Source organism: Podarcis muralis, chromosome 4 (genome assembly GCF_964188315.1).
Source record: "Podarcis muralis chromosome 4, rPodMur119.hap1.1, whole genome shotgun sequence".
NCBI classification, from domain to species: Eukaryota; Metazoa; Chordata; class Lepidosauria; order Squamata; family Lacertidae; genus Podarcis; species Podarcis muralis.
In genome coordinates, this window is record NC_135658.1 from 32,544,844 (window position 1) to 32,559,234 (window position 14,391).

The 14,391-nt window shown below is 41.1% G+C and overlaps 1 protein-coding gene across 3 annotated transcripts in view; it reads left to right on the forward strand.

The window, feature by feature from the left end:
• Nucleotides 1–14,391, forward strand: part of LSAMP (limbic system associated membrane protein) — a 1,415,745-nt gene that overhangs the window by 1,262,414 nt on the left and 138,940 nt on the right. For all 3 annotated transcript variants that reach the window (XM_028726538.2, XM_028726537.2, XM_028726540.2), the window contains one exon: nt 4,345–4,470. In XM_028726538.2, coding sequence (XP_028582371.2) covers nt 4,345–4,470 — 126 coding nt within the window. The remainder of the gene's footprint in view (nt 1–4,344; nt 4,471–14,391) is intronic.

The window sequence follows — 14,391 nt, forward strand, 5'->3', positions numbered from 1 at the left end:
CTCTGGGCCACTCTGTGGCCAATTGTTTTGGGCCACACAAAACACACATTTCCAAGAAGGAAAAGTGGTAATGCTCAAAAGCAGACATCTCAGAACAAATGAAACACAGCCAAAACAAGAAACCAACATGTCACCAAAAAACAGACAATCCCCTCCTGAAACCCCAAAATTTCCATATAATATTGGGAAGGGGCCTTGAAAGACAGCAAGGAGAATGCCTGATGGTGTTGTGGTGCCCACAGATGCGGGGGGGGGGGGGGGGGCTCCAGTGCTACATAGATGGTGCTGAAAATCACTTGCCAGGGCAAACTAAGGAAGCCGCCTAGGGTGGCAGAATGTTACAGTCCCTAGACCAGGCTCCCATTGCTGTGTCACAGAATTACAGGTTTTTTATTGTTAACTCATTAATTATTTGAGAAAGTTTAGATAGAATAATTTATATTCGTTTTATGTAATAATCAAATTTTCAAATGATGTTAAAGGTCTTGTAGCGTGCACTTTAACTTCAGAATTTGATGAGCATAAAACATAAAACAAAATTACAATCTTCGTTCCAACTTTTCTCATTTGTTCAGCTGATATAGGTGAACCATTTTCAAATGAATCAGTTAGTCTGTAAGGACCTTTCTCTCTCCATTTCTGAATAGCACGTTCTTTTCAATCAGTTTTGTCAATCAATCGTAGGGCTCAGTCGGTAGAGCATGAGACTCTTAATCTCAGGAACATGGGTTCGAACCCCATGTTAGGCAAAAGATTCCTTCATTACAGGGGATTGGACTAAGTTATTCTCATGGTCCCTTCCAATTCTATGATTCTATGATTTTCCTGTCATATAAAAATGGGTGCAGTACAAAAGGTATCCACAGTGAGATTGAAGGAGCTAATTTAGGTGCCCACATCTTCCATACTTTCAGATCTACCTAAGCAAATGGCTTTACTATAGAATAAAAAATGTTTTTAATATATGTTAAAAATGGTAAACTTGGTACTCTGTATCAGGGGTGGCCAACTCCTGAGAGACTGTGATCTACTTTTAGAATTAAAATCTGGCAATGATCTACCCCCAACTTTTTTGGGGTTCAGGTCAAAGTTGTTGAGGAGGAAAGCCCCATTTTTATACAAATACTTTCTTGGGAGTGAAGTTCCGTTTCGGGGAGGGGGTTAAAGGCAAGGGTCAAAGGGAAAAAGTCACTCACAATAATATTGCTTTGAAGGAAAACAGCAAAAAATGATAGCAAACTTTGTACACTGGGGTAGAAGACCCAGATTACAATTAGCTGTGATCTATCAACAGTCTCGGGGGGGTGTCTTGCTGTACCTCATTTACAAAGTTATCATGCTGTGGCATGATAACTTTGCAAATGAGGTACAGCTATCATCTTTTGCTACTTAAAAAAAATTCTATGTCAAAATACAAATGGATATAGTCTGAAACAAAACTTTAAAAAAAAATGGTAGAACTATCATTTTCACCTAGGACACTGTTCCCATCCATCATAATGTCTGCCTAGAACAGTTTTTGAAATTGATCTTAATATTGCTTATTAATGGCAGAAAATTAGCTTTATAAAGTTTTTCCCAGGTTTTTGTTAAATTAATTCCAAGATATTTAATATATTGTGGGCAGATCGTAAAGTCTATCTTCTTTCTTAATTCATCTTGTAAATTAGTTCAGACACAACAATTCTGGTTTAGTTTTATTAATTGTCAATCTAGTCACTCTGCCAAATGCTTCAGTTTTCGCCAGGCAGTGAAACAGGGCGGGCTGCCCTGCCACTTGCAAATGAAAGGTCTTCAACAAAGCCTTGCATTCTGAAACCAGCTCCCAATACGACTATGTTTTGTTGGTATTCTATGCAGTTGGAATAAACCATATAGAAGCTGACTTTCAAAACGTAGGTTGACTACAGAATATATGCAATACAGTGGTACCTTGGTTTACGAACTTAATCTGTTCTGGAAGTCCGTTCTCAAACCAAAACCATTATTAATCTGAGGCACACTTTTCCTAATGAGGCCTCCCGCCACTGGTGCCCTTCCACCATTCAGATTACCTTCTTAGACTGAGGTAAAGTACTCAAATCAAGACACTATTTCCGGTTTTGCGGAGTTTGTAAACCAAATCGTTCTTAAACCAGACTGTTCTTAAACTGAGGTACCATTGTATATGAAGAAATGACTCTCAGTGGCTCTCCTGATTTGATTAGGAGATAACCAACCCTTCCCCCAGACTTTTGAAACAGTGTGATGCAAAAGAACTGGCTGATTTGTGTTTCTGATCACAGTATGTGAAATTCAGCCCACACAATCACTCTTTCTGTTGGCTCTCACAGCCTTTTGTTGCTAGTTTCAGTGGCACGCTAAGCTATAATGGACAGAATTCCCATGTACTTCAAGCCTTACAAACCTATGATGCCTTGGCCTAGTTCTCCAATCTGCCCATTTCCTTCCACGCAGTCCTAATTTTCAGCTTTCTCCTCATACCTTCTTTTCTTCAGCTTCGTATCAACTCCTGTTATTTCCCCAGGCCCTTCCTTTTTAGGTCTGCTTGAGTTGCTTAAGAACATAATAGGAGCCTGATGAATCAGGTCAATGGCCCATATAGTCCAGCATCCTGTTGTCACATTAGGTGAGCTTGCAAGCTAGACCAACACTCTGCCCACCTGCAATTTCCAGCACCTGCTATTCAGAGGCATAATGCCTCCGACAGTTGAGGTAGAACATCGCCACGGTGGCTGTCAGCTGTCGATAGCCTTGTTCTCCTTGAATTTGTCTGAACTTCTTTTAAAGCCATCCAAGTTGGCGACCATCACTTTAGCCACCCTATCTCTTTACTGACTTGAGGAAAAAATTGGCTGCCCCTGCTCGAGGTGGAAACAGCAGCTGAAAGGCTTCTAGCCAGCAAACTTCCAAATGGATGAGAGCACGATTTTCACCTAAGAAGCCACCGCTTAAGGTGACTCAGCCTTGTGGTTATTTTAGCCTCCATAGTGAATCAAAGCTATTTGATTCCCTCTGTGCTCCTGAGTTCCTGCTTGGTGCTCTGGAAGCTGACTCATGGCTCTAGCAAAATCAAAAGAGCCAAGCAAATATTGTATACATTTTCTTTACTCAGCTGTACTTCCACAGCTAAATATAGCCCTGGCATGACACACTGCATTGGTTTGCACTCAGTTCACATTTCCAGGATTATTTACAGAATCACAAGGACTCTTTGAAGTGAAAGCACAGATTCCGAAGCAAAAATATGCATCGTAGGGGGAATTTCACAGCAAATTCAGCTTCCTGCCATGCCGAAGAAGACACCGCAACCTTACCTTCAAATGGAAACTGTATGCTATACAAAGAGATTAGTAAATCCCCTGAGTAAATGCTTTCTCACATTCAAGGGTACAGGCACTTTTACTTCAGACTTGTTGGGGAGAGCTATGACAGTATATGTTAAAACTGCAGACCCATAGACTTAGAACATGGGTTGAGCTTGGCAGGAGTGAAGGAGTGGGGAAGGTGATTTGGAGGGGTGAACCTGCCTGTCAGAGTGCTGGATCCTGTCCCTGCCTCCTGCTATAAGCCCTTTAGGGAATAGACACAACTCAGTGGTAGAGTGTCTGCTTTACATGCAGATGTTCCCCAGTCCAATCCCCAACATCTCCAAACAGGACTGGCAATGTCTCCTATCTCAAATCCCAAAGAGCTACAGCTTCCTATGCTTCCCCCACCTGACTACAGTGAAGTAAGCTAAAGTGGCTGGCCCAGATGGGCTGCTGCGGAAAACTGCAGGCATATTATGAGTCCACTTTCTCCTGTGCAGCATATATCCACTTGAGGCAGAGCATTCCTCTCCTTTGCAGCTATTTGGTGCTACCTAGGTTTGAAATATGGGCTGCTGCCATAACTTGCAATTTGGCCCTAAGGCTGCACTCCCATGCAGATTCATTAGAAAGCAAACACCACTGAACACAGTCTTGGTTTATCATTAATGAATACATTAAGTTTTGTTGAAGTATTTCCTGAAGACATCAGTGTCCAAATCTAAAAAGTGTCAGTCACTTACTCTCGGCCTCTTCCTGTCCCTACTCTGTGGTATTCTGATCACCTGTGTAATGAGTTATAGTAAATAATAAAAAAGCAGTGGGCTTACTCCTGAGTATGGAGAGTTGGGCTGCACAACAGCAATGTATATCAGTGAGAGTAGCACCTGAATATTTGCCTTCAACGTGTTATTTTTACTTGACTCTTAGAATGAGGGGATTAGGAAGGGCACTCAGTAACCCAACTATAGGGTAGAGCTGCTCTGAAGTTGAAAAGCTGAGCCAAAACCAACCAACCTTTTTGTTTCCGTAGTTCCACCAAAGATCTCCAACATCTCATCAGATGTCACTGTGAATGAAGGCAGTAACGTGACCCTGGTGTGTATGGCAAATGGGCGCCCTGAACCTGTTATCACTTGGAGACACCTCACCCCTACAGGTAGGTAGCCTTGGTCTATATCTATGTGCTTCTTACTGTTTCCTGTTTTGCACACCAGCAGAGGAAGTTTCAATGTAAAAACAGCCAGGAAAAGGTAAGCTCATTGGATCAACAAAGTGTTGATGGGTTGTTTTTTTCTACATCAGACTGTGCCAGTCAACATTGGGACATTCTGCTTGCTGTTAGCAGCTGTTTTCATCTAATAGATGTGGTCTTTGTCATTGCAAATACAATATAGCAATAAGGGAACCTATCACTAGCCACAGACAAAGTGAAAAGGCCTTGCCCTTCTAATAATGAGTTCAAAGTGAGCCTTTCAAAATCACAAAATTGGCTTCTAGTATGGTGCCAATAGTCATTTCTTACCTGCAGTCTTAAGTCTCTCTATAGACTATTTTTGCAGATAGGTCATAGAAGAAAACAGGTTGGCTCCCCCCACCCCCCGTTTTGTGTTACAAAAGAAGAGATGCTAGTAGGAATTCAATGAGTGAGAAACCAGCCAGGCCCATTGACCATTTAATTGTTCCTTTGATACTTTAATGTTGGTTGTCTTGGAAAGGGCACTGTCATTAGCCTGACCCACAGGGCAATCAGAATAGGGAGGTTGCTTTCTGATTATTTATCCTTTTAGCATTTATCTTAGACAGAAAAAGAACATGCTTATGGCAATACTAAGAGCTTCTTGACACTGAAGCCTTCCAGACTAAGTGCTGCATCACACATCAATCAGCAACAAAACCAGGTTCATTATCAAATATGCACTCTATGTGAAGGCACAGCCAGTTTCTGACGAATATTTCTGTATGATGCATGTGTTTTCAATCAGCTGTTTTCAGAACGATGCTTAGCAAGACAAAACCTTATGTGCACACCTAAAAATGTAAAGTGTGAAGTGACCCCAAGATGATTCCACAGTGTTTTCATCTATATTACAACACACCCACACACCCACCCACACACCCACACACACACACAACCACATATGGCATATTTTAGCCTTATCATAAAATGGCAATGCAGATTCTAACTGTGCCCAGTGAAATTTTCCACAGAAGAGGGATAGGGAACCTATGTTCCTCCAGAACTTGCTGGACAACAACTCCCATCACCCTCAGCTATTGAGCATGGCATGCTGGCTGGGGAGTTGTAGTCCAACAATATCTGGAAGGCCACAGGTTCCTTGCTGAACCCCAGTACAATTACTTCTGAATTCTCAGGTAAACGATAGTCAGTTATAGGTCTGACTCTCCAAAATGTTCTTTTTTTAGGACAGTATGAACCCATTTGTAAATAACTGTCTTTTACATTACAAGGTGTTTTTTTCCCTTGACCTGTACCAGTAATTTCCTTCCATCTTCAAGGAATGTAATTTTCATACATATTTGCATCCTATTAAGCTTTAGCAAGAAGATTTACAATTTTTCAAAGAATGTAGCAAGACATGTGCAAATTCAACTTCTGACGGTGCCTACTCTAGCTCCCACATGTTATCAATGCTGATGATCCCAGCAGATGTTGGAGAGAATCAATTTCAATTCAGCAATTACCCCGGACAGACTCACAATTCACTCTTTAGGTGCCATTTCCTTTAGAAATGGATTCCGCTCATATTCAGATTAGCGAAAAACACAAAATGAAACCCACACTGTGTCTTCTGACTTCTGTCTTTTTAAGAATAAGAAATTTGACAATATGAGCCAAGGTGTTAGAGGAGATTAATGCTGTCATAGAAGAAATTTACAGAGCAAGAAATACTGTGAAATTAAACAGCAGGCACGGATCGGAAATTAGGAGGGAAATGGATGGGAATGGAAAAGTTGGAGATTAATTTTAGTTTCGTCACCCTTAAATCGGAGGGGGGATTGTCAAATTGTGAGCCAACCTTACAGTTTATACATAGGACTAAGGTAAACAGGGTTTCTGGGAAAGCCTCTCTGATTTTGCATGGCATGCATGCAGGAAGAAACTGCACCAGTTGTACTTTTGCCTGTCTTGCAACTATTAAAGGGCCCTCTCCACTCTCTTAAAAAAAAACACCCCCACCAAAGAAGCAAAGAATAAAGCAAGGATTATTCCCTATAAAACATCTTAGAAAAGCAGCATTTGAAATCAACTAATATATTTACAGTCCTTATGCAGAGAGTCCCAGTTTTAATCCCCAACAACTCCAAATAGGGCTCAGAGAGACCCCGACTAAAACCCTGAAGAGTCACTGCCAACCCGTGAAGATAGTACTGAATGAGATGGAACAGTGGCTTAACTCAAGATAAGGCAGCTTCGTGCTACTACCACTACCAATGCTACTAACATTACTACTACCCCTAAGTAATACTAGTGACAGTGTTACATTTCTATCCCACCTTTTGTTCAAGATTAAGGCATCATGCATGGTATGTTCTCTCCTTTAAACCCTCACAACAACTGTGTGAAGTAGGTTACGCGGAGAGAAAGTGACAGGCTCAAGATCACCCTGTGAATTTCAAGATTGAGTGGTGGTTTGAAACTGGGGTCTCCCCAGCCCTGCTCTGACACTCTAGCCATTCATTACATTACGCTGGCTTTCAGAAGTAGTAGTAGCAGCAGCAGCAGCAGCAAAATGATAATAATCCAAAAGTCCTGGTCCTATCCCATTGAAACAAGCTATATAATAAGCAAGGGAGGGAAAGGCTGCCAAGAATAAATGGGGCGGAAGAAGGGAAACAAGCCAACGAAAGAAATGTGAGCAAAGCAAGGCAGAGAGAATGTTTCCTCCACTGAATTCTGAAGTAACCAGCCGTTCCCTTCTGCCATTGCCAGTACTAGGTGCAACTGTGCCAGCTCCTGAGGTATGATTGGAAATGTGTTCTGTTTCCCACCCCCCTTAATTAAGTTATATGCTTGCAATCTGCTAACTTCCAAGACCTAATTTTGCTCCAAAGGGCTGCTCTCCCGCAGCATTTTATTTTCTTCCTCCTTGGAATATTAGTCTTGCAACATTCAGACATCTCTTCTAATGTTACCGCAGAAGTCATTCCACATTGCGTACGGATCATTGGTGTGTATTACAGGAGTTAAGTGGATGCTCATTGCTTTGAAAATCTATCCTGGAGCCTTTATCATTTCTAAAGTTTCATGCAAAGTAACCCTTTTTTCTACTTGGGTATATTTCTGTATATTTCTGGATGACCACCCCTTCTTATCTGCTAAACTCACTTGCCAATATTTAGTTATTCTATGCTAGCAATAACCTTTATAACTGGTCTGTGAATGAAGCATGTGGCTTATTGCACTGGTGTCTAAGGATAATAACAACAAAATAAAAATAACAGGACTATAGAGAATTCCAGTGAGTTTAAGTCCCAGCACCAAATCAGGATCAAACTCTGAATGTCAGATAGTCAGTCCCTTCACAAAACATTCAACTACTTAAAATAAAACCACAGCTGAGGTGCAGGTGTTCATCGCTTCTTTTTAGAATTATAAAGTACAGTTCAACCCTAAATGATTAGGAGACTCCCAGTGCTTCACTTCTATACTAAATGGTGCTTTTATACTGCCATTAATTGGAAGATAGATAGGAGAAAGTAAAGGCATATTTACATTCCCCCGCCCCGCAACAAAAGTAGGGGGAATTGCTTTCCTCCCTTGTCTTTTCTTTTACCAGATATGCAAAATATACCAGACTTTTTTTCTCTCTCACATCAGCCACCAGTTCCTCTAAGCCCATAAGCTGCCTGTAGCAAGCTGGCTTCCTCCCTGGTGAGATGGTTAAATTGTCACAGTTGCTGTCGACTGTAGCACAGAAGCCTGGGGTAAAGGGAGAGGAGCTGAGGTATGGGGAAAGAAGCCCTTTAATAATTCAGATGGCAAATATCAATGCAAATCAGCTTTAATTCTGGGAGGTATTCTGGTAATGAAAGCTGAAATGCCATTTCTCAGAATGACATCAGCCCCTGATTCATTCTTCATGACTGTTCTGCCACTTTTGTACGGTAAACAGATTGGTTTGGGATGAGCAAGCAGAGAAGAAAAACAACCGCACCTACTCAGCACAGTCATTGCCCTCTTCATATTCTGGGATGGTGAGCTTCAAAGCTCGGGTGACCACCTTTTGTAGCACGTTCAGGGATTCCATGTTGGGCACAGTGATTACCAAAGCTAACCAAGCCGTGAATATTTCTATAGCTCAAATGGCAGAACTTTCCTCTGTGGATCAGTCTTGTAATAAGGGTGGGCAGTAGGCAGCACTTGCCAGGGTTCAGGAGCCGACAAGTTTGAGGAAAGACAACTCCACTGCCAGAAATGTAATAAAAAAATTTACATTGAATGTTGAGAAGATAGGGGAGTGAAATTGGAGGCTCCTTTCTAGTGGTTGTTGGGGGTTTGGGGGGGGGGGGAGATAATTAGATGCCTCTATCCTCAGTTGAACTTCAGTTAAAAGGAAAAAAACCTGTTTTGCCTGAGGCATTCCTGAATTTCAGGTGTTTAGACTAGATGACCATTGGAGTCCCTTCCAGCTGTACATTTCTATGAATCTATGGGTCAAACAAAAAGTTGTTCTATCATGACCTTAAATCCGTATGAAATTCTTTTAGTTAGCTGTGGGGGAGGAAAGAATAGGCACCATATCCAATTTCTTACTGTGACAGTCAAATTAGGGATAGAAGGGGTGCTTTGTCAACAGTAGCCTCATTCTTCCTGTGCACATATTCTAGTGTTACCTCTTTCTAAGTGACTGGATATATATTATGAATATTGTTTAACAGATGGGGTTTCCTCAGCTATTAATTTGCACCTATATTTTCATTATGCGTTTGCATGCTCTGCAACTTATTGACACTTCCATTACAAGTTCCTTATCTTTTTGTTTTTAAATGGAGTAGTTTCTAAGTTGCTGGGCCAAGATGACATGTTCAGCATTTGCCCCAATTAGCTCCCTGTGTGATTTCTTGAATCACTATTTGTAGCAGAAAGTCAGCCAAGTAGTTCCACTGCCCTGTGACAGTTAGCCTGGCCCGTTCCCATGCTAGGGACCAGATGCTTCTCCTGAATGAGGCAATGGCTTGTGGTGAAAATGCTCATTTGTGCAAAGAAGATACTGTGAGAAAGTGTTCTAAGCAATATATTAAATGTCTAGATAAAGGCCATATCGATATCTACCATGGGAGGCATTCAGGCTCATTAGTATGAGATGTGAATATGTCATACATATGCTATGTATGAACCATAACAGAAATCAGAGCCAGTCCATATGTTTACCTACAATAAAATAGTTAGCTGGGAGATTCCATTCCCATCATTTACTTTCCCAATTCCATTCCATGCAATACCAGTAATAGGACAAACGCTGCACCCAACTGTCTGGGACAGGCAATTCAGTGCAAATCAAACCTGTCTAACTGGGCTTATCAAATATATTTGATCCATCTCTTTTTCAACAGTAATAATTCCTTAATCCCATCTAGATAAAATACATATCCACATAGCAATGCTGGTGTGTGTGTGTGTATGCTCAATAAACAATGGACTTAATACAACCTCCCCACAAACTTTGTGCAAATAAATTAGGGTGAATGCTCCATAAACAGATTGTTGGGAAGAAAAGCTAAACTTTTATTCAGCATTTATCCTTTTTGGGTCCATTGGGTATTACACTGAAGAAACAATAAATTCTCCCCTAATGTGGTAAGAGTTATGGTCCAGTCCAGGCCAAATCTCGTATTTGCAGGTAATGAGTCATCTGTAAAAGCAAAGAGAAATTCAGGGCACCTTCATTGAAAAAGGGTTACTCTAGTTATCTAGTTTGAGTTTAGCACAGCATTTGAGGCTGTGAGTGTTCAGAACTCAATATGACACTTCGATTAGGCAATTCAATTCACTGGGACAAAAGTAGCTTGAGGGGGCTAGTCTCTTTTTCTTTTTTGCTCTTGCAGAGGGAAAAAATCAGTTCTTCGACTTTACATTGCATTCAGAGAAAACTAAAAGTTATGCTTTCCCATACACTGGACTCCCCCATAAGGCTTAGTATTAACCTGAGATGTCCCCGGGCAATGCAAAGGTCCAGCATAGACTACAGAGTTGAAAGAATCCATTTCTGACTTTGTCCAGCTGTTTCAAGTGGCGCTGCTTATCCCTACCTCTTCCTAGTAATTTGATGTAGTTAATTTGCTTCCACATACTTGATGGTGATGCCTTTGCTCAAAGTCCTCTCTTCACAAGCTTTTTAATCGTGGTTGGTAACTAGTTGCCTCTGATGAAGTTGCCTCAACTCATAGAGCTGCTTTTGGGACCAGATGAAACTGTTAAGTATACCTGAGCCTTAAAAGCTGCCACTGTAATCTGGTGTGCAGTTTTGTAGATATGATACTAATATCCAGTGTGGTGTAGTGGTTAAGGGCGGTGGCCTCGTAATCTGTTGAACTGGGTTCGCGTTTCTGCTCCTCCACATGCAGCTGCTGGGTGACCTTGGGCCAGTCACACTTCTCTGAAGTCTCTCAGCCCCACTCACTTCACAGAGTGTTTGTTGTGGGGGAGGAAGGGAAAGGAGCATGTTAGCCGCTTTGAGACTCCTTAGGGTAGTGATAAAGCGGGATATCAAATCCAAACTCTTCTTCATCCCATATTCTGACAGTACTCTGTCAGTCAACCTTCAAAGCATCAGGCAGGGTCTATATGCCCTGTTGGGTAACACACATTTCAGTATGGTTTGATGAGCTACAGCATGAGGGATTTTACCAGCAGGCATCGATAAGGAGCATACATAGGCTTTATTTTTTGTTGCATTGGGTTAGATGCACTTGTATGATGTGCATTTATAGAAGGCAACACAGGGCATTCCCTATATCTTTTGCTTGATGATACGGTTATATTTGATACCATATTTAAAGATTTTGGAATTTTTAGGCTCTCAGTAAGTGTGGATATTATGGTTTTATATTGATGGTCTTTATCATAGTAGCTAGTGCTTTTCAGATTACATTGATTGTCATGTCTTTTGAATTGTTTTTACAGACATTCCCTTGGTAAGGGTATGCATTTGACACCTGGTAGGTAGAGCGGTCTGTGTCAGGGTTGAATCAGATATCCTATTTGTGCAGAGCATTTGTTCCTAACTAAGTTATGGGTTGTTTAAACCCACTGGTTTCAGTATTGTTTAATAGGACTTAAGACTACAACACAGGTGTCTTGTTGTTTTTCTTCTCCTTTTGAGACACTGAATATGCTTGCAAACAGTGTACACCCTTTCCCATCACTAAAGACTAGAAAATCCCTGGTGATACACGTCACATGTATAATATTCATTCAGTTTGAGGACTGATAGTCCATAGGCAACTCCATATATAGCTGATACATTGTTAAATGAGTCACACAATATTTAATGAGAACCCTTGTGAAAATCCGGTTCCATTAAAAAAAAATACTAATTAAAAACAAGTTTCTGACCCTTGTGGCTAGACATATGGATATAAAAAATGCAGGGTGCACATGCAAAAGGCTTCATTATTGGGGTATGGGGCAAAATTAATACACATTATATAGAAATTTACCACTTCCTCGTGGTTTTTTTTTTAACAACAAAGCATGGAGTTTGTGCACTTTTTCAAAAACAAATAAAAATTTCTTAGATAAATGCATAATTTATTTTGAGACGAGATGAATTTATGAAGTAAATTTAAAAGCTTCCATAAATAAGAAAACAGAAGAAAAGAAATGGAGCAAAACATTTAATTACTGCCCTGTCAATGTCTGTTTTTAAAAGCAAATTTCCTATCTTAATTATAATTGCATTCACATAATTGGGATGAGAGATGTCCTTAAAGTTTTTTAAAAGGGTGCAGCCCTCATGCATTCATCACCACTTCTAAATGGTTCCTGAAGATGACCCCCACCCCCCACTCCGTCACAGGGGGGATACGATGTAGCATCTGTGATGGGATTGTACTGTCCATGATTATGTATTTTCATTCTAAAGGCTTTTGTATGTTTTTAAAGAGAGAAAACAAGCCTAACTAGTATCCTCAAAACCTCTCTTTACAGTGAAAAAACTTTAGCACCAATAATGAAAATTTGGTTAGCAAGTGCTCAGTCTTCTCTGATAGTCATTTTCACTGTAGTTCAAATCTGTGCTGTCGGAAGGTCAGGGCTGCTTGCACAGGCAATTTCTCTGGTCTCCCCCTGGTTTTTTTCCTAGCTGCTCTGAATCCTTTCACTTCTGCTCCTGCTGTGCCGGTTGGTTTATCCAGAACCATGCGATTAGAGACAAAAAGCTCTCTCTAGCAATGGATAGCTGTGCCCAGGAAGACATCATTCATTCACCCGAATTGTGGGACTAGCTAACCTTCATGCATGGTACAAAAATACTGGCACTAGATTCTCCAGCGGGGACTTTGAATTACACAGGAAGAACAGCCTTTTGCAAACTGAGGGACTAGGGACCTTTGAGAATGTGCAACGTGTGACTACTAAATATGCGTAGGGGGAGACAAGAAGCCTGGTTCCTTACTTACACATGTTCAATGTGCTGTCTGTACAAATGCATGTACAGATTATGCACATGTAGGCTCATCTGCCTATTTGGGCGCCCTGCTTTATTTTAGAGGCTCCATGCATGCACATTGCATGTGTATTGGTTTTGAGCAAGCAGAACACTGAATCTTTGTAGGTTGAGCATGGGGACCGCCTCTCCAATTCTACTTACCAAATGCACATATGCATCAACATACACACACGGAGGCTGCGTAAGCACATACTCATTTGTAGTTCAAAAAAGTAGTTTTCTCAACCTCGAATCGTTCATTCATGTCTTCAATATACTGCTTTCAATAAAGATTGATTGCAGAGCCTGCTGTCCACAAGGGTGGGTGTGGTTAGTTGTTATGCATTTGAAAACACTCCCCGTGTTTAAGTTACTGACAGTGTTTCCCTTCCTGCACACGCCTCAGGTGAAGGAAGAAGGAAGTGGTGATTGTGCTCTTGGTGTATGCCCATCCACAACTGGGCAGGTGTGCATACAGCTCCCATTGCTGGGGCCACCTATGTCTGTTTTCTGATGGACACATTGCAGGGTACTGCATAATAAATCTGCAATGAGCTTGTATTTTCAGAATGAAACTAGTTTCTCAGTAAGTGCTTTTCGGAGGTAAAAAAAGAGCAATAAATCTAGATTGTGTGTGGACTATGTAGAAAAAGCAAGCACTCATTCTCCATTGATTCTATTATAAAAAGTGTGCATGCAGCCACAAAGGAGTGATAGCATGTACTGAGATGACATCCTCTTCTGCCTGCCAACCGAAGCAATTATAAAGGCATATAAAATATCCACTTCTTCAGCAGTGCTTTGTATGTTTAGGGTAACAGATCCTATGCTAGTACCCTCTCTTATGGCCAAGATTTTTTTACAACGAATATAAAACACATTCATATATGCTATATAAAGAAGTAGGGGGCAAATTAAGAAAGGAAAATGTGTCCTCTGTATTTAACTGCTCCAATTTAAGCATAATTCAACGGGCTTCCCATAAAAATGAAATGGAAAGACTTCGTTCCCTCCCATATCCGTAACGTGTATCCTCTTCTGCTTGAACCTGGCAGGCTTTCTTTTCTCAGCAGGTAGGGGAAGATGAGTTGTTATAATAAGAAGGAAAAGTTTAGGATAGCAGCCTCAGGCATGCTTTCTTAAAAAGGGTTTTTTAAAAAAAATTATTTCATCTCATTTTTAGTTCATTTCCCCCCTCCTGAGTCTCTGATTCATTTTCCCTGTATCAAAGCAGGGACTAGTTCTTTCTAGGGTTCCCTCTCCCACACCCGTCCCAGGCACCAGAAAAGGCACTTTAAGCCTTGCCCTGTCCCCCTATGCATGCCTTCCTGACGGTACCCAGGAAGTCCTTGAAAGCTTCTGTATGCTTCTCCCCATTACAAGTTCTCCCCATTACCATGAGCAGC